General features: G+C 36.6%; 1 protein-coding gene across 1 annotated transcript in view; it reads right to left on the bottom strand.

Moving 5' to 3' along the window:
- The window catches only part of TMC1 (transmembrane channel like 1), a gene marked incomplete at both ends in the record, with an annotated part of 112,251 nt that overhangs the window by 71,064 nt on the left and 19,092 nt on the right, over positions 1 to 22,095 (bottom strand). The window contains 2 exons of the mRNA XM_079705859.1: positions 2,205 to 2,286; positions 4,030 to 4,120. Of these exons, the coding sequence (XP_079561985.1) occupies positions 2,205 to 2,286; positions 4,030 to 4,120 (173 nt within the window). The remainder of the gene's footprint in view (positions 1 to 2,204; positions 2,287 to 4,029; positions 4,121 to 22,095) is intronic.

Genomic DNA, 22,095 nt, shown 5'->3' with positions numbered 1-22,095 from the left:
AGTTATTGACCACAACTCTAAAACAGAAAGCTAATATGCAAAATGCTGGCATGTTAAAGATTAAATGAAATAATGTTTGTAGGGTTTCTGAGTGGCACTCAATAAATGGTTGTTATGGTGATTGTTGATAGAATGGAAAATAAATGTCAATTCTCCACAGTGAGGCAAAAAGCACCGCGAAAAGTGAAAAATATCAGGACAACCTAATCAAAAAATAAATGTGGAAAATAATCCACATTTGTTTGAACTGTCCAGGTTGATTGCTCCAAATTTCTGAGGGAAGAGGGGAGGAGGGAAGATAACTGAAAGTATTATTGAGTAGCTCTCAATATGTTTTTCCCACTGTGACACACATGATAAATTATGGTCATATGTGTAACTCATTCCTATGTGCAATTTCTGGCAATAAAAATAATTCCATTTGTTTCTATTCCACTCAAGATAGGCTATTGCAACAGAAGTGACCATGACATTGCTATTGAGATAGACTGGAACCTGCTCTAGTGTACTTTAAAAATAAATGATTTGTAAACTGTATATATTTTAGCTATCATTAATTACAAATTTCTTGGGATACATCTCATAACTGATCAAGATTCATCCTTATCATTTCATAAATGAGTAGACTGAGGCTCAGAGGGATTAAATGGCTGGCTCAGAGTCAAACAGCAAATCTGTAGCAAAGCAAGAAAAAAATCCAGACTTCTTTCAACACACATTGTATCAGGATCTTAATGCTCTAAAGGGCCCTCTGTTTCACAATGCCTCTCAAGGTACCATATTTTAGCTGCACAGTTAAAGCTTAAGAATTTCATGATGACTGTTCTTTTTTTGATGTGTCTAAATTTCTTTTTGCCATTTCCTAGAATGGTAGACATTTGGAAAATGTCTTCTGTTTGATTTTATTCAACACATATTCATTAGGGCAAAGCAAGTTCTAGGTCTAAGGATCCAGGAAAGAGCAAAACAAAATCTCTGCCTTCATGTCTACTGGAAGAAATGAACACAAAATGAAATGAAATTACTGTATTTTTAATTTATTTTATTTATTATTTATTTAATAATTTATTTTTAAATTTAATTAAATTTAAGTGAGATATAGTAATATAGCACTTTAGATAGTGCTAAGTGTTGAGGAGGAAAATAAGGCAAGAAACAGATGGCACAGGAATATGTGTGAGGAAGTTCCATTAATGAGCTGATGTATTTTAATTCATTGCCATTTGATAATGAGGGACAGAGGACTGAGGGATAGTCACTCCTAAAATGTGCCCAATCTTGTCAGTGAAATATCCATCAACTGTGTTATCTCCCTATGGAGCCTGCATTTTAATTAGGCAACACAACATTTAGCCAGCAGGAAAATCTGCCCTGCTATCTGGAGGGGCATGGAGGAAAATCAGATCCTAGTCAAAACTATTACAAACCAGAATATGGCAAGATTATGCTCAAAATTATTTTAAATGTTATCCCCTTTTCCTTATATTCTTTATTATTTTAGAAATGACATACTATCATATTTACAATACTTTAAAATTTTTATTTGCCTTATTCTAAGCCCAGAGCCCTATACTAAATAGGTTTCTGATTGAGTACATTCTCCTGCCTTCTCTGTACACTATGAATATTGTACAAAATGAAGGCACAATATGATATTCATATAGCGAGTTCCTGGATGATTATTGCTTATTCTACTTCAGAGGTTTGAAAATGATACTTTAAGATTTCTTCACTGTTTTTAGACATTGTTCATTTTAATTACTGTCTAACATCCAAGTGAATATATATTTTCTGTTTTTTTGATATTTGTATATGAGTTTTTTAATTGAAATATAGTTAATTTATAATATTTAAAGTGAGTATCTGTTTTCAATGTCATGTTCACTGCCAAAATAAAATCTCTGCCTTCCCAATGATGATTCAGTGTCATTGTGCACTATACTGACTTCCATGTGTAGAAGAAAAAACAAGGTCAAAAAAATATTTCGGTCTAATGCAGGAAGGGAGAATGGGGTCTCCAGTGCTGTGATTGGTAAGTGCTAGCAAATCTTCACAGTGAGCAAAGAGGACATGAAAATATCTTTATTTGTTTGTTTTCTTGTTTTTAATCTTTCCAATAGTTCAGAAACTCAGAAAGGCATCTGATTAGCTTATGAGACATTTTCTAGGACAGCATTCCCCATCTAATGAGATTGAGCACTTACTTTCAATTGCCTTGATTTTATTTTCCCAGGGGACACAAGCAGCTTTGAAGTTCTCAAAATCACGGAGAAATTTTACCCATTTCTGAAAAGAAAGCCAAGTACAACAGTAAAACCCAACTGCTTGTTTGTTAAGATGTTTATCTCCCACACTCATCCCAAAATATCTCATGACAATGAGCTTGGAAAGATCTCTCTGGCATCACATATTGCTTTTTGTAAAAAGGGAAGATGCTAGTTTCACTTGCCTCCCTGTTCCCCACCTACCCCTGGACCAATTTAATTAAAAAATGTTTACTGACTCTCTGTTTCACAGAAAATATGCTGACCACTGAGAAATATCTGTTTATTCTACCACACAATAAGAGAGCAGGGACTGAGTTAGCACCTAATAAGGTGATCAGCAGTTGGTGTGTGTTTAATTAAATATTCATTGTATGAAGAAATTAAAGAAATATAAATAAGACATAGTTCCTGCCTTGAAGGGCTTCTGGATCAAGTACACTGTACATAAACAGGTAATTTCTATACAGGATGGTAAGTGCTATGACTTTTCATTCTGGTAGAGGTAGAACAGTCAGCTAAATGGAAAGGCATGGTGTTATAGGAAAAGGAAGAAGAAAACGAATCATAAATTAGTTTTTATAAAAGATCTTCCTTCCATTTTACCCAACAATGTTGGGTTACCCATGATCAAGAGGACCACTAAGAAGAAGAATGAGAATGGGGCAGAAAACTTTGTACATGTACAGATTATGCTGGGATAATGGGTGAGCTAGACAGACATGGGGAGCCTAAATAAGATTTGAGACAAGTCTGGAGTTTGAAAGATTACCTAGACCAGAAACAACCCAAATATTCATCTGTAACAGAATGGATAAATAAATTACAGCATCTTCATACGATGGGATACAACACATAAATAAAAATGAACTATAACTCTCATGACATGAACATATCCCATGAAAATAACATTGCATCAAAGAAGCCAGAAACAAAAGCATAAATGCTATATGATTCCATTTATTTAAATTGTAAAAACAGACAGAACTAATCTATGATATATATGACATATAAATATATATTACAGATCTATCTAAATATTTCATGTTTAAGATATATGAACTTTAGTCACTAAACTCCCATCTTTATGGGAATATATTTAGCCTCAGGTGGTATAACATTTGTAAAGAGGAGATAATAATACCTACATACCTACTTTGCTGTGAGAATTAAATACGGAAAGATTTTTATATAAAGATTCAATTTTTATAGAAGGATTTAATTCAGTGCTTGGCACATAGTAAGTGCTAAATAAATGTTAGTTTCTTTTCTATCTTTTCCAAAGATCTATACTTATATTGGCATATCATTTGTTTTTTCTTAGTTTCTATCCAATCTACAGTTGATGTTCACGGTAAAGAAGAGCTATATGGCCGTGTAACTTGTAGACATTTTGAGAAAGAAACCTTGACCCAGAACCCCTTAACTCCCAGGGAATGAAAATGAAAGGGGCTCAGCCTTTTACATTTGGAAGTGATAAAAGCACACAAGTCAGTCTTTTGCCATAAATCAATGTTTATCGACTTATTTTCATTTTAACTCCTTTAAAGAGCCTTTTAGGACAATTTTTTTTCTGAATCATCCCTTTCTCCAAATTTCAGTAACGCAGAATACTCTTTATCTACTGTATATGTACCTGTGTATAGACATAACATATAACATTTTTTTCACTCAGAACAGAACCAATTTTACCACCCCTCGGGGGCAACATGGCTTCCACTGAGCATAAATGGCACCAACCAAACTGAGCTAAGAAAATACTTACCTTGCCCATCATCATCTTAAATGCAAACCACCGTTTTCCTTTTCCTTTCCCAAGAGCCCCTTCATTTTCATTCACAAATTTTTTTGCTTCCCTGAGGAAATAAAACAAAATAAGGGGTGGGTGGTGGTGGGTTGAGATTAATACAGTATAAAGGTAGTGGATATTTAATTTTTTAGGTCTACTGCCTTATTTCTTCTAGACACTTTCAAACCCTTAACAAGTGAATGTAAGCTGAATTTCCTAACCTTGGGACTTGTAATGGATGTTTAAGTTTTTTAATTCTGGTCAGAAAGAATGAGATATTTCAGTCTCACTTATTAATCAGCTGGAGTCATCAAAAAGCAAGGAATTTATGCTAAGTGTCAAAATAGTGAACCCTAGTTCTTCTCATTTCTACCACATATAAAATTGAATCTGAAGTTTACTTCAGATTCTGGCAGTCAGAATGTTTATTTTAAAATACTTTCTTTCCTTCTTTTTTAAGGATTGCTTTTTAAAAAAAATAGGGCAGGGAGTTTAGGACAAACTGACATAGAACACACTTATGGATCTGTTATTCAATCTCATAAAAGCAATTATGACTTAAAACAGAAAAATCATACTCTGTAAAGCAAATGGGGTTGAGGGAAGAGAAAAAAGGAAAGGAATACTTTTTGGCCTCACATTCCGAAAGGGCTTCAAATTTAAACTTTAACGTTATTCCCAAATATTTGTACACTTACAGTAGTCACATTAGTGTCTTTGTGTATGTGGTAAAAAGCATTAATTCATCAAAATGGATAAAGTGAACATGTTAAATATACTACAACTTTTGTAACCTTTTTAGTCATTTTTGCTGTTGTTTGAGATATGAAAAGAATTTTTAAAATAGAGGCAGTCCAGGCTTGCCTTGACCTCTCCAGGGCCGTAAAAGGCATAACCCAAGAGAACCAAGGGATAATCCAAACCTGGACATTGGTTCTACAGGTACAATGCTGTGGTCAGTCGGGTGGCCCCTGGAATATGTGGTTTTACAGACAAGCCCCTTCAACACGTGACTATAAATAAACAACACACAAAGTACTCTTTAAAAAGTGAAAAATGAAACTTCATCCTTAAGTTGGTGAAGGATTTTCTGTGTTCCTTAGTATCAGTGCTAAACTCATGATTTTACAATACCCAGTGATGAAAATAGCACGTCTGCTAACTTAGCTGATAACTAGAAAATGGTGCCCCATTACTCACCTGTGCATGTGCACCCACCCATGACCTGCCATAAAAACACAAGCACAACAGAGAAGATTCTCTTCAGTCATCAAACAGACTTCCCACGTCATTTCCTTAATGGCAGGGACAATATCCTGTCCTTTTGTATCTCTCACAGCACTGTTCACTACTTTGACCATAGGAGGTGTTTAGTAAACTGAAACCTTCTTGAAATAGACCTAAATGGCATAATTTGGATAGACAGAGACAAGGGAGTATCTAATAATTGTATTTTCCACATCAATTAATGCTTGAAGGAAAAATCATTCCTAGGCTTTGGGATTGCACCCTTCCCTTTAGTCTTCTCAGAAACTTAGTAGGACAGCTTTCTAGAAATGAAGAAGATTTATTAGGCTGGCCTTGTCAAACACCCTGACATTTGACATGACTTCTGGGCTGTGAAGATTAATTGAAAAACAGTTTCTAGAACATTCTACACATTTAAAAATGTTCAATAAAGCCCCATCAACAAGTATAAACTGAGCTCTCATGGCTGGGTTTTTAGATCCATGCAATCAAAAAACCGTATCACAGTTAAGCTTTAACTATGTATTATAGAGATGATAAGACAGGAGTGAGTGTGGTACTTAGCAGACACTTTATAAAATGTTGAACTGATCTAAGCTGAAAATCAAGTAACGTGAGTTCTAACCCAGACTCTGATTTGTCTCTATAACTTTGCCAATGTTTTTGTCACTCTCTGTACTCACGTTAAGGAGCATCCCACTTCTCAGAGGAAAGACTACTTGCTCAGGACTTGCACACACCTGAGCAAGCTCTGGCAGTTTCCTTCAGTTACTGTGTAGCTTTTAACAGGTCAGGATTCTCAAACAAACAAACAAAAATTGGGCAATTGCTTCCCTGCTTGCTGGGGTGGTGGCGAGAATAAGATGAGACTATAGATGTGAATGTGTTGAAGGAATTATTACACTGTCACTTCCACTGTAACACTTGTTTTGAAACCAAGAATCTGTTCTAACATGATTGCTTTATATTATGGAACGATTTGAACATAACACAAATTTTGTGTTTGCTTACATGTGATTTTATCTACAAGAAACACTGGGTGAATACAAGAAAAAAACACATCCATCTAAACCTAGCAGTATATATACAAAATCCACACACCTCATCAACCAGCTACTTCATGGCACCCCATGTGTTAGAAAAGTCACATCCATTCAGAGCTGGTGTTACAATGACCCTCCTTCCATGCTTCACAATAATTCACAAACTGCAATCTTGTCATTTCCACAAGCAAACTTCAGGTCTTTTTTAAGGTAAACTGCCATATTTATTGCAGTGTTTATGTATTTCTCAGCCATTAAACATGTGTAAAATGTTGCTGCCATTTTCTTAAATTTCTATCTTTTTTTAATGTGTCACTGATGATGTTTCTGAATATTGTGCCCCATCCCCATTTTTCCTGCAAGCCCTGTAGCTTTCATTACCCAATTTTTCATAGTGTAGAAAATTTTAGGAACCTATACATCATGTTATAGCAATTATTTGGCATCAAGAATTTTGAAATTCATAAAACCAAGTATATACAGGAATTATCACATCATTCTCTATTATAATAAACATATATAAATGGAGGACCAAAAATTCTTCTTAGTAGTAAAATCAAAATTTGTTTTTCAAATGTAATAAGGTGACTTTTATGGGGATATCCACTGCTCCTGATGTTTAGCAGATAATTAAAGAATATCAGTTTGGCCTATTAGAATTAGATCAGTTTCTAGCTGAGTGGCCAATTAGAAAACATGACGGCTCTAAGCAGACAGGAGTGTAAAGAAATAGCTATTCTACTCCATATTTCTGACAAGATTTTAAATTTTGTGAGCTGATAATTATGTTACAGGAACATTAAACTAGCAAGATTTAAGAGAGAGAGGGAAGTCAGGGTTATAACCAAATTTAAGTCACCACAAAATTAATTATAAATTCATTTAACAAATACAGAAACTTATTTTCATGGCATTCATAAGGTTTCTTATCAGTTATTATAGATATATTTTCCTTTGGACAATCTAAACAAGTTTTTATTTTTTGTCTCTTAAATTGCCAATTTATCCCTGATACTAAGCATAGTTTCACACTTCTCTTCCAATTACTACCCTACCCCACCCTCAACATACATATCCTGACGGTTTTCAAACGAAAGTCTGGACTTCACTCTACTCCACATAGTCACAAGTGCCCTAATGCCCTAACCCCTCCTCCATTCTTCAAGAGATCTTCCCCAAGTTTCATACCTAAGGGCTCCCTGACCAGCCATTCTAGAGCCTCCTGTTCCCCACTTCCCACCCTGGACAAAATAACTACTAGACTCAACTCATCAGAAATCTAGGGGATGACTTTAAAACAAAGCCAGGGGTATGGGGTGGGCAGAGAATTGTTAAGCAAGAACAGATTCTTGATCCCCCTAATCTGATGCTCTTGGGATGTAAGAAAGCACTCTTGCACCTTTCCGGCCTAGAAGAGGGGATATTGGGGTGGAAGAGCTCAGTGAAAGAACACACCTTAACACTATTTTGGGGGCTGACCTTTACAATGAGCTGGCATGATTTCAGGCTGGAAGAAAACTAGTATCACCCAATCCCATCCTCCCTGATAACAGATTTCTTAACCAGAAGACAACATCTTTCACTGTGCTGTTAGAAACAAGATACAAAAAGAAACTAGCCAATATGGAGATAAACACTGACTGATACTTATCACACTAAAGTACCCATAACAGATGTCAGAATGCAAAAAAACAAAGAGCAGAGTCTTTGAAAACTAAAAAGCAAAAAATTTTCTTTATATTTTTCCTGTAGTGAATACATTTTCCTATCCATTTGTATTGATCTGGATAATTTAAAGGGATTTATCTACATAGCTAAAATGAAATAGGCTCTTGTGGATAAACTTTGAATATCTGGTGGCCTCAAACCATCCAAATATCTGACTGAAAAATGTGTGTCGTCCCCTTGAATTGCATTCAACGAAAGCTGCCTGCCAAGACTGTAATCCAGTCTCCAGGTCTCAGAGCTCAAAGCCCTGGTACAATATGCACAGCTCTCTGAGCTGTAACCCCAGACCCAGGGATAAATAATTGAGCAAGGTCTATTTAATGACAATAATACCTGGCCTCATAATTTAGTTATCAACCCCTTGTGTTGGTAATTAGAAAAATAAGGTTTCATGGGCTTTCAAGAATGCTTTCACAGTTAGCTGAAGGAGCACGCTTTGGCCTAACTTACAAAAAAGATAATTTACCCATAACACATGATACAACCCTGATGACACAAGGGATTTAGGACATGCTATGCTGCCTTTGACACATTCTCATCCCAGGAAACATGTTCTCGTTTGGGTTAGGTTAAGTTGACTTTTCTTTCCTCTTGTTCTCAGTTTGATAATATCATTGAGCAACCAACTTATTGCTCAAGTAAACAAAAGACTTTTCAGAACTGGTCTTTAAGGCAACTGTAATCAAAACTTGTGCTCATGAACATTACTTCCCAGTAAAGGGATCAGAAGAATGAAAGGTTTTTTCCTAATAAACAATGCCATTTTTTTAAAAAAAGTTGACCAATTTAAATTGACTAAAAGTCAGAACTCTGACTTTTCCTAAAATACTACTGAGTTATTGAAAGAAAGTTGAGGAGGTAAGAAGACAGTCTAATATACAGAGATTGAAAATAAGGATTATAGGCCTTTCTAGATAATATAACTCCATAATTAGACTGGCAGAATTATTTTAAGTCATCCTAATACTGGAACTGAGGATTCAAAGCATGTGCTTTTATAACGGGGATGCTGGTGGCAGCAGTTATAATGGTTAAGATGCTCAGTTGTTTCATCTATAAAACAGAGACAGTAATAGCTATTCCATAGGGTTGTTGTACGCATTATAGGAAATAATATATGTGATGTGCTTAGTAACAATGTATGTAATGCATCCACGGCAAACAGGAAGAGCACTATAAAGAGTAACTATTATTAATACCAATAGTACTAACAGGGCTGACTTTAATTTTTATGCTGACTCTCCAAATTAAAAAGTTGAGCAAGGACTAGATACTTCCAGCAAAACCCTGCAGAAAGCCAGTCCATTTCCCCTTAGATTGTGACCCTAGTGAGATGTGAGAATAGTGGGAATCGGTCTTGTTACCAAAAGAGCAGGAGAGAATTCAGCCTTACATTTGAGACCTGATGAGAGTGCCCAGGTGTCCGGCTGCAGAAGCCCCAGCTATGATGCTGCCGGGGAGGAGGTATTGGTGGGTGCCAGCCCGAGTCCTGCTCCAGCCATGCTGTGCTGCTGCAGAGAGCTCAGGATGCTTGGACAGCTGGGGAGTCTGTGGTAAGAGACAAAAAGAGAGCTCTCTCCCTTGACTAGGACCACATTCTATTCAGTTCTGCGATCTGTATCTTACAACTGAGACACAGATTTGAGTCCTGGCTCTGTCACATACTAGCTGTGTGCTCTTGGGGAGATGTTGTTGATCCCAAGCTTTCTCGCCTATAAAATGTGACCAGCAACAGTAACAGCAATGACAGCTAGCATACTGAATGTTTGCCATAAAAACCAGGCACTATTTATGTCCATCATCTCCTTTAATTCCCACCAAATCTTGCAAGGTGGGAACTATTATTATACCCATTTCAGAGATGAGGAAACTGAGGATTAGCTCAGTAAAAGAAGTGTCCAAATTTACCCAAAGAGTAAGTGGCATAGCTCAGCTAGGAATTGAGCTAGTATGTCCAGTTTTCCCAGAATAACATCATTATTTACCTCATGGGACTGGTATAAGGACATGTAAAAGTTGAAACAACATAAACAAAGCAGTTCTTGGTATACCAGGGGTAAATGGTACTTTTGATTATTATTCAAAGACATTTATTATTTTTCTGGGCAATGTATATGATACATTGAGTAAAACTTCAGAATAAAGAACGATTTGTACACTATCTTTACAACTATGTAAAAATTGTGTGTGTCAATGGCCAAAGACTGGGCAATTATGCAAATAATTAGTTCCTCTATTTTCTAAACTTATAATACTGTCATGCAGTTTTGTTTACAGTAATAAAATATAGATTTTTATTTGTTTCAAGGCACTGTGCCATATGAAGAAAAAGAAAAGAATGTAGCTCTATGCTTTTGTGTAAGGCATTTCTAATTCCATTAGAAAGCTAAGACATAGATAAATATTTAGGGCATCATCTAATTACTACCAAATGAATAAACAGTAAAATTAAGTGCTGAAAGATTCAGATGAGAGAGTGGGATGGTTAGAAAGAACCTTGAACAAAAGGAGGATTCAGCTACACGGTCAACGTTGCAGGAAGGACATTACAGTGCGGGGAAATGGTGTGAGCAATGGTGAAGAGATGGAAATGCACCTGGGGTCTTCTGGTGGGTGATGAAGAAAACAGTCTAAGTGCTTTAGAGGAGGAGTTGGCATGCCCTGATGCCCAGTTAAGCAGTACAGAATTCATTCTGATCTCTATAAGGATCCATGAGCATTTTGTTAGCAGGAAACTGATAAGTACAGTACAGAGTACTATACGAAAAATGTTGCAACAATGATGTGCAAGATGAATTAGAGGAAAACAAAATGAGAGGGTGGATGTAACTTGATTTCTAATGCCTTTATACAAGCTGTTTCCTCTTTCTGGAATGCCCTTCCCGTCTTCTCCACCTGTTCTCTTCCTTTCCATTTTCAGTTCAACAGCCAGGCCAACACTACAGCTCCTCCATAAGGTCTTTCCTGATTTTCCTTTCTAACACTCGCCTCCAGCCCCAGGTCAGGGTGATTTAACCTGACCTTCATGTAGTAATTACCTCATGTATTGTAGTTAACCCACGGTCCATTTTCACCACTGCATTGGGATTTCCTGAAAGCAAGGTCCATGTCTTTTGTTCTAATTTCCCAATATTTAATATAGCACCTGGCACAGAGTTTCAACAAATGCTATTGTAATGAATGAACACCTAAAAGAAGACTAGATGATAGTCTGGCTGTGGTTCCTAAACTACCTACACCTCAGAATCACCTGTGGGATCTTTTAAAAATTTCAAAGGCCAGGTGTCCCCATTCCCAGACCACTTAAGTCACAATCTCTAGGGGTGGGGCATAGGCATCAGTACTTTTTAACATCCCTAAATGGTTCCAGCGTGCAACTAGTTGAGGACCAAATTCAGAACTAAACCAAATATTATTTGTTGACAGTAGTAAATTTAAGAGATTTTTACGTGGCCAAGCAAGTTGTTGGAGGTTTGGGCTAAAAAGCTACTATATCAAATATGATTAAATATGATTATTTTGGTGTCCCCTTGCATTGGTAATACTCTACATATTTTGAGGCTTGATAAATTTATTTTGGTGAATAACATTATTTTTCAAGTCCCTAGCTCACTCTTTATCTTATATCCCTAAAGAGTAACTGACTAAAAATGTCTGAAACAATCTGAAAACAAGGAACAAAGAACAAGCAAAAATGTTGTCTGTATATTCACATAACCTCTTACCCTATATATGTGGCTTATTTTGGTGTGCTTCCTTTTAATAGCACCACTTCACAGATTTCACAGTTTAAAATATATATATATATATGGAGAGAGAGAGACAGAGAGAGAGCACCAAGACTTCTAAACATTTCATCAGCAATAAACATAACAATGATCTATCTGTACACAAAGAGTTCTTAAGACAATTTTTTGATCAGCTCTGATGATATTCATGGAGATGTGTCAAAGCCAGCTGCTGGTGTTGGTAAATAACCAAAGCAAAGCTTGGGTAGGTCAAATCTGTATTAAGTTCAAAGTTACTACCCATAGAAATTCTCCAGACCTAGGATAACTTCTTTGTTCCCTAGACTATGAAACAATGCTAATTTTCATGGCTGGCTTAAATGTCAAATAAAAACTCAAACATATTTTAGTTGTACCCTAGAGGTCAGTCGAGCATCTCAGAGTAATTTTAGATGAATCAAGGGAGAAACAACATAGCTGGGCTTTAGTAGTTTAATAAAGAAAGAAAGCACACTAGATCCTCTTTCTACTTGCTTATTAAATCTTTTCCGAATTCTGCTCTAGCTGGTTAATTTAAAAATCAATTTATGGTTAATAATTTTCCTTTGTATTATAATAGCAGGGAGAGGGGAAAGAAGACCATATAGATTTCCCCAGGAGCTAAAAGTTTCTGCTGAGTTTTAGATATTGGTCACAGCATAAACTGGTTTTCTGCCATACAAGGACACCAAAAAATTCTAAGATTTGTAATGTTATCAGCAGAGACAATGTGCAACTAAGTTGCTATAAAGAATTCTTTCTCCATGTAAAACAATCTGTAATAGTAACTTCATTAATATCTCTCCAGATCTTCTTATTAAGCTCTGTATCAAGGATTTTTTATTTTATTTTGATTTTTGTCTTTTGTTTTAATGAATCAATGAGCATGCAATTAACAACACTAATACCTAAAACAATAACCCTGAAAGTAGGGGTGGCATTACATGGGCTGCAGAGTTCTAGGCCATATTCCTAAGACATCGAGGTATATCCCAGTCTATTGTTATTGCTTTGGCTTTTGAGCAGAAATGAGATTTAGGGAGAATGTGTCCTTCAAGCCACAAATGAATCGTAAGATCAAGAGCTGAAGAGTAACAAGAAAAGTTAAATCTAAAATCTTACCTCAACTATTCTCAATATCAAAAATTTGCAAAACGTCAGTGTATCCTCTCCCTCTTTCACTGTGGGAAAATTATACTCAGAAGAAGGTAGAAATAGCACTGAAAATACAGATTGCTATAAATAGATGTAAGAAGGACCTATCAAATCCTGATCAATAAGTAAATTTATTTTATTTCTATAATCTTTTCATTCTCCTTTTTAGCCATTTTTTCTAAATATTTATTGAGTGTGTTTTAGGTTTTTAGCAGTGAGTTAAGTGTTTTGAAAAAACTAAAAGAAACATGTAGATTCCTTTCTGAAGCTTAAACTCCATTAAGAAAAAAGAGATATAGGCCCATAAAATTGTTACACAACAGTGCTAGGGAGCCTTGAAGTAAAAAGGGAGAGGGCCCTGGAGGCTTGAGAGCTTGTTGAAGACATTGTAGATGCGATAAGAATTAAACTGGACATTAAAAGGCTGATAAAATTGAGTAGGCAGAGAAAGACATTCCAGGCATCGGTTTGCAGAAATTTCCTTATGAAAGGAGATATTTCCACCATGAACCTCAAGTACAATCTCATATTCTTAGATATACTAACATTCAGGGATTGGTAGACATACTGTGCTAATTTTGCTTGGTTCATGTGCATTCTAATCAAACATGTTTAATGAATTCTGAATACTATGAAACAGAAGGATTCATGGGACACTGCCTGAGAGTGAGAGGAGCCATTCTGCTTTGAAAGGTTTGGTAAAATATTTCTGCACAACACCTGTGTGTTCATATTTAGCCCCTGGTCAACATTTCTAAGTATTGTGAAATATTTTTTTCAAAATTTTGTGTGGTGATATTTAGGAATACTAGAAAGCCTTAGTTTTCTGTTAGAACAGTGTGTTCTGCCTTTTGATCCAAGAGTAGGCAAGAAATTTTAAATGATGGCAGTTCAGTGAGCTCTGCGAATAATCAAGACTACCTGGTAAATTTAATCTCTTGCCACAAGATAAACTTAGATCTGGAGTCTCTCCTGAGCATTTGGCAACACAACTTAGGTGAGGTCACCCACAGAGCATATTATACTCCTATGTGAATTAGTCTTTCTGCTGAGTTGACTTGGAGTCTTCCTACTTCACAGTTTCCTTCCATAGCCTCCCTTTTAAGCTTTCCCGATCACTGTGACCAACCACTGGTCAAGAAACACTATAATAGTGAGTGCATAAAATATAAAACTTAATTCAGCCAAAGAATCATGTGTCTTTTATAGATATTTGAGGATAAATATGTATGTATATGTATAAAATAGTATATACATATATATGTGTATATATATTACAAAAGCATAATTAATATGACTCTTTGAAAGAAGTGATTTATATTTAACTTAAAAGTTTCTAATTTTCAGGACAGAGGGAATCTTAGACACATTATATTGAATATGGAAAACTATTCCCCTTTCTTCAGCTCATCTAATTTTTTATGATATTCTAATATAATGTTCTCCAAACTTTACTTTCAATATATGCATTTTAATAAGGTGTAACCATTTTTATTCTATAGCAACAAGCTTAAGTCCCCCAAAGTAGTGTTCTATTTGCCATTTCTTGGTTATATACATAAAAAGTCTTCAAAAATACCTTGCTTATTCTCTTATTATAAACATGATAAAGTTAAGGGTTATCTTCATAATTAGTACCTTATCTGAGATCTGTATGATACTTTCCCAAAATAACAAGGACAAACTTCTCAAATTAAGCTTATTTTGTGCTTATCATGTGCACATTTGCTTTCTTTTTACTGTTAATGTAGTATGTCAAATATATTTAAAAGCATTCCTAAATAATTTGAGGTCATAATTAATGAATTTCTCCTTTTAATCAGTTTTCAAAGATCATATATTTATGGATAGTCTAATAACAAGTTGTGAAAAATAGCTATCACTGACAGCTAAAATTCTAAAGAGTGCAAGTTAGGTAAGCTGCTGTTTATCAAAAAATTTTGGAGGCTAGGATATTTTGGCAAGCTGGGGAAACTAATTCAGTGTGGCTTCCCATATGTGATACATTGACTGATAATACTTGAGAAAGTAGTGTATAATGAAATGCAATTAAGAAGAAGATGATATATAAGAAGATGTAGAAAATGATTACTATGTGACAGGCGTCATTCTAAGTGCTGTAGGTCTATTAAATGATTTAATCCTCTCAGGAACTTTACGAAGTACTACTACTTTTATCCCCATTTATAGAGGATAAACTCAAGGATGCAGAGGTTAAGAAACTTGTCTAAGGTCACAGCATAATGCTTGATACCTAGGGGACTCTTATTAAACAGTAGAAAAATTGGATGTCAATGTTACATTTTGATCAACAAAATTCAGCTGTACTAATTGCCTACAGACTCTCCATTCTTTAGATGAGAAAATCAATGTACCCATGATACCTGTAATGTACAAGAACTAAAGGTCTCTGCTTTGGTTGAGTTTTTGGTGAATACACACTTCAAATGATTGAAGTGTGTATTAGTGGATGAGTACACACGCTTAAAAGCCCTCTTGTGTGGAATCCCTCATTCCTTCACAATGGCAGATGAAGTAAAGGCCTTTGTGAACTAAAGTTGAAATCACAATTCTTGCCTATGAATTATATTAGTTTCCCCAACCAAACAAGAAAAGAAAAGAAAACCAAAAAGCAGTGTCAAAGGATGAAGAAAGATTGAATAAGGAAGAATGTTACCTTAAGGACTAGCTGACACTTTCAAGCACCTGTTTAAAAGTAAATGAAATTCTAAGCGTAACTTTCTTGGCTTTACTGGGTGTTTCATTAATAAATCACCAGGCCTAGTCTGCCAATGGACAATTCCTGGGAACTGGGGTCAGGGTGCTACAAAGCTCAGAAATTAAAGCAGGCAGTATAATAGCTAAATAAACATTTTCTTCATCAAAATAAATCATTTTAAAATGGCTTCTACCCAAAAGCCATTTCCATGCAAAAGTATATTGGAGTATGTACTTCCACACCCTAATCTGTAAACTCATGGAATGATAGAACTGCTCCATCCCTAAAATAAGTTTCCTTAAATATCCAATTAAGTGGGTTTCTTAAAGCTATTTCTTATGTTAATAGGCACAGAAGCATTTTTTTCTTCAAATGAATGCTTTATATGGAAGTACATTGTATAGAAAAGAGAAACCGCAGGTCTCCTCTGCTTGAAGCTGACGTGTGGCCAAGCAGTCCTCCCTCTGACCTCTGCCTCCTTTGCCCTTTATAAAGGGATTTCACCAAACTTAAACTCTGAGGACAGCACTTTGAAAATTATGGGCCTACAATCCAGTCCTTTTATTTTATAAATAAATAAACTGAGGCTCAGAGAGGTAAAGTTAGAAGTTAGAGCTTAGACTAGAGTCCAATCTCTTAATTTTCAATCCAAAACCTACTCCACAATAACAAAATAAAGTGGTTGCTTATTTAGGTTAAGTGATGAGGGCTTTTAATCCACCACATAGAATGTTCTGATATAGTCAAAGGTTTTAGTTTTCAGGATGACTAATAAGTAAATCTGTCATTTTCCATCCAGGTGTTTTATTTCACCTATGGTGGCTGGTACATTAGTGCAGCCACTTTTATAGGTAGGAAAGATCTAGTCATCCGACTTCTGAGTTAAATCCATTGAAAACTTAAACACAGATTAAGCTAAAAATCCTTGCTGTTGGATATTTTTCAGTTAGGTAACTAATAAAAAATAGGAACTGACCTTCAAATAATTGGAAAATCCACTACTCTTTCCCTTTTCCTAGCCCTGACCCACACATATTCTCACCCATTCAATAAACAGTCCACAGAATAGAATGTTCTGCTTAATGAAGTTTTCTGATTCTCAGAAATGAAGAAAGGGACTATCAATCCTGACCGTACATTAATGACTTCTAGAGTAAAACTAAAAATACACATTCCTGATCTGGGCCAGACACCCCTGTCCCTCCACCCAGAGATTTTTATTCAGTAGGTTTAAAGATACATGAATGTTTGAACCTGTATCAATACACAGGAAAACATACATTGAAAAACACCATTCCACAGTGAAGGTGGAAAGGAGGTGGCTTCTCTTCAGCCCTAAGGAGCTAATTCTGCTGCCTCAAAAATGCTGAGCTCCAGTTCCTAAACCATGTTTGAGAGTCCATGTGGATTTACAACCCATTCTTAGAGGTTCGTGCCTATGTATTAACTGCTTATATTAACCAATGTTTGACCCTCAGCCCTGAGAATGCTCATGTTCCTAGTGGTAGATAATCTTTCAAAATATGAGAACTACCCCTGAGTCTCCCACAGCATCCTCAGAACCATAAGCTACTATTCCTGAGGCTTTACTCTAAAACATATCTTAAAACCTTGACCCTCTGTAAATTGTTTTAGAAGTTTCACAAGTTTTTCCAGAGTCCAGAGCCAGATGGGAAGCCTCAGAACCTAGATACAGATCCAAACCTGTGATGAAAATATCTGCTCCAGTTATATTGAGCCTAGTGCCTTGGATTCCATAGACTTAGCCAGAAGTGATGATTGGAGGCTACTTCTGGGCATAACATAATCCTTAGACACACTCTCTCAGAGTTTGATGTCTCTGAAAGGAATAAAAGGGTGGGAGGAAAGCTGCCTGACTCCCATGTTCTAGTAACACTGGGGTAGAGAACCTTTACTGCATGTTCTAAGAAGTACTGACCACTTTCTAATACGTGATAGGAATCTGTGGGGGAGAAGCTCAATACAGCATTCAGAAACCTACGAAGGGAGACAGGTCGGGCACTGTAGTACCAACGCCTTTATCACAGAGGCTGAAACCAAGAGAATCAGGCTGACCATGGCCAATGGTACCAGCTGTGCAGAATACTGCAAAGCCACAAAGCAGGAGCCATTTCTGGCTATGGAGAATCATCCCAAGACAGTGAGCATTGCTGACAGGTGAGAAGCCATAGTTGTTTCTTCTCTGGGCCTTAATCTGTGCTTCCATTCTGCGAGCTGGCTTTCACTCCAACTTTCTGAATCACTGTCTTGATAGCATGCCTAACTTTCTCCCCAGCTACAGGGGTAAGAGGCAGCAAACTTGAATGCTTATAAGGTCCAGCCAAGGAGCGTGAATAAGAGATGTGGATTGTTTGGGAGCTGTGCACACTGAAGACGGAGTGCCCTGTTAGTAGGGGACAGCAATTGCTTAGCCCCAGCTATTATTTTCATGTAGGAATGGGGACCAGATTTTCTTCTTGTCCAGGAGAAGCTGAACATCTGGATTTTTAAAATCTGAAATCTCTCACTTTTAAAAATTTAACACCAAAGAAAAAACATTTTAATAAAAATATACACCCCCAGATGATTAAAATGGTAAATTTTATGTTACGTATATTTAATCACAATTTTTTAAAAAAACAATAAAAGAAAAAGAAACAAAAAGCATGTGGGCCGGGCTTCCCTGGTGGCGCAGTGGTTGAGAGTCCGCCTGCTTATTCAGGGGACACGGGATCGTGCCCCGGTCCGAGAAGATCCCACATGCCGCGGAGCGGCTGGGCCCGTGAGCCATGGCCGCTGAGCCTGCGTGTCCGGAGCCTGTGCTCCACAATGGGAGAGGCCACAACAGTGAGAGGCCCGCGTACAGCACAAAAAAAAAAAAAAAAAAAAAGCATGTGGGCCAAATAAAAACCACCTATAGTCTAGATTCAGCTGCAGACTCCCCATTTTCAACCTCTGCCCTAGTAATAGGGCATGGTATTGCCCTTCCTTCCATCCCAATCCTTATCTCTCCCCGCCTCTAAAAATGGCTTTATCCCTGGACTCCAGCCTAAGGCCCCAGGACCTGGAATCTGCCACAAGATTACCCTGTGGGTACGTTTTGGAAGATCTGAAAGCAGCTGACCGTGGATTCCGCCAAACTGTCAAGATAACCTCTTTTCTTTGTTGGAGCATCAAAATCAGTTGTCCATCCAGACTGCTATACCAATGTGCCACCATCCCCCAAGGCTCCTGGGGTTGCCTATGGCTAAGTCTGCTCCCACTTAGTCCTGCCAGGTCCTGTACCCTTCCCATCTCTCCTGTCACACTGCAGGGAATCAGACAACACCGAGTCTGTCCTGAGATGAAATAATAATTACAACTTGTGTTTCCCAGCTTTGTGCTATGTTCTGGCACCCTGCTAAGTGTTTCATATGAAATAACTCACTTTATGACTCCAATAGCCCTGTAAATTAGTAAAATTTCATAAGAAACCCAAGGTCAGAGGGCTACACAATTCATTCAAATTTGCACAGGTATTAAATGGAAGATCTGAGATTCAAACTCAAGACTGAAACCCATCCCTTCTTCACTGCTCTATATGGAAGATGCAGGCAAAGAAGAGTGAGGGGTATTTCTACACCTCCACACAGGTGGAAAGGGAGGATATATTTCTTGGCATATTTATGCAGTTTCACACCACACTTTGACAGTTCACAATATTATCACTTTCCAATTTTACAACTTTCTATATACAGTTACCTGTGATTCCCAGGTTTGGGAATTTCATGGTCAGCAATATTTCAAAACATATTGGGTAGGCCAAAAAGTTCATTCGGTTTTTTTCGTAAGATGGCTCTAGCAGCACTTAGTTGTCTTTAACTTCATTTGAAACAATTTTGTTAGATTGTATGTAACAGCTGTCATATCAGCATGCATTAAAAAAAAACTTATCAAAATTGGTGAATTTTTGTGTAGCCATTTTAATACTGAAGATGGAAGAAAAAAAGCAACATTTTTGGCATATCAGGCTTTATTATTTCAAGAAAGGTAAAAATGCAACCGAAACACACAAAAAGATTTGTGCAGTGTATGGAGAAGGTGCTGTGACTGATCGAATGTGTCAAAAGTGGTTTGCAAAGTTTCGTGCTGGAGATTTCTCGCTGGACAATGCTCCATGGTCAAATAAACCAGTTGAAGTTGATAGCGATCAAATAGAAACAATAATTGAGAACAATCAACTTTATACCATGCAGGAGATAGCTGACGTACTCAAAATATCCAAATCAAGCGCTGAAAATCATTTGCATCAGCTTGGTTATGTTAATCACTTTGACATTTGGGTTACAAGTAAGTTAAGCGAAAAAAACCTTCTTGACCATATTTCCACATGCGATTCTCTACTGAAACATAATGAAAACGTTCCATTTTTAAAACAAATTGTGACAGGAGATGAAGAGTGGATACTGTACAACGATGTGGAATGGAAGAGATCGTGCGGCAAGCGAAATGAACCACCACCAACCACACCAAAGGCCGGTCTTTATCCAAAGAAGGTGATGTTGTGTATATGGTGGGATTGGAAGGGAGTCCTCTATTATGAGCTCCTTCTGGAAAACCAAACAATTAATTCCAACAAGTACTGATCCCAATTTGACCAACTAAAAGTGGCACTCCACAAAAACTATCCAGAATTAGTCAACAGAAAACGCATAATCTTCCATAAGGATAATGCAAGGCCGCATGTTTCTTTGATGACCAGGCAAAAACTGTTACAGCTTGGCTGGGAAGTTCTGATTCATCTGCCACATTCACCAGACATTGCACCTTCGGATTTCCATTTATTTTGGTCTTTACAAAATTCTCTTAATGGAAAAAAGTTCAGTTCCCTGGAAGACTGTAAAAGGTACCTGGAACAGTTCTTTGCTCAAAAAGATAAGTTTTGGGAAGATGGAATTATGAAGTTGTCTGAAAAATGGCTGAAGGTAGTAGAACAAAAGGGTGAATATGTTGTTCAATAAAGCTCTTGGTGAAAATGAAAAATGTGTCTTTTATTTTTACTTAAAATACCGAGGACAATTTTTGGCCCACCCAATATTTTGGGAAACAATATAAGGTTACCAAACTTCTATTTTGCCAAGTAAGGATATTTCCTAAACCTATCATTTAGCATCATTATCACTTCATTAAATGAAAACTACTTTGACACACACACACACGTGCATATGCACACACATTAATAGTTTCATGGAACCAGAAATGTTACTTGTCTTTGCCTTCATTTATGGCTGGTGTACAAGCACATACATAAGTAGTTCCCAGCCTACAGTTGTGTGGTGTTCCAAAAGCTTTCTGGGAAGACCACTGTTTGGAACGTGGAAAACCTTATTCCACAAAACAAAGCAATAACATTAGAAATGATGCCTAGGTTCCCACCTCATAGGGTAAACCTGGAATATCTTGTTTTATTTTGGATATGAGGTAACTGAGGCCCCAGAAGTTTAAGCCATTTCCTTAAATAACACACAAGCTCTTGCAGAGGCAGGATTAGTAGTGAATTATCCTGATAGCTGCTTCAGTTCTTTTTTCATCACCAGAGACAAAAACACTTTAACATTATTAAAGATACACTATAATGTTTAACGTTATTAGTTAGATAGGCTTGTGGAGGGATAGCTTTGGAAATTTACCAGTTTATAAAAATTGTTCTGTGTAAAAAATGCAATCTGTATCACATCTGTGAGATGCAAACATGGCTGTTATCACAGACATGGTCCCTTTTATTCATGCCCCACTTCCCCAAACCACCATGCAAAGAAATATAGTGTGATCCTCAGAGGCAAATCTGCTTCCAATCCCAGGAAAGGGATAAACATTTAACTTTTCTTATCAGGAGTTTATAAATCTATGTGTCTCTGAGTGTGTCAAGACTCAACAAAAGAGTGAAATTGGGTCGCTTACATGTTACCAGGGAATAGCTATTAGCGTAATCCTTAATTGGAATCCCGTTTACCCTTCTGTTGGCTTAGCATCCTCCCTGTGCTTTAATAAGCGCTGTCACATGAATATATCATTTGAGGCTGGAACCCTGCAGAGAAACTAGAGTGTGCAATTCAACAAACTTGTAAAATTCAAATATATTATCTCTTTTAGAGAGATAGTAATGAATGTATTAAACTAAGCAAATTCTCAGTTCAAGGAACAAATGATTAAAAGTGACCTGAGGTTATAAGACTCCAAATAATGAATTTAATCATGATTGTTTTCTTTTATAATCACTAGCCCAGCCTCTCTAATGATATGATATAGAATATGTATATGTACATATATGATATATGATATGTTAACTATATGATAGGTAACATATGTTATATATGTATATATGACCATGAAAATTATATAT

This window comes from Hyperoodon ampullatus (assembly GCF_949752795.1).
Source record: "Hyperoodon ampullatus genome assembly, chromosome: 6".
Taxonomy (NCBI): domain Eukaryota; kingdom Metazoa; phylum Chordata; class Mammalia; order Artiodactyla; family Ziphiidae; genus Hyperoodon; species Hyperoodon ampullatus.
This window is presented reverse-complemented; position numbering and strand designations above follow the sequence as displayed.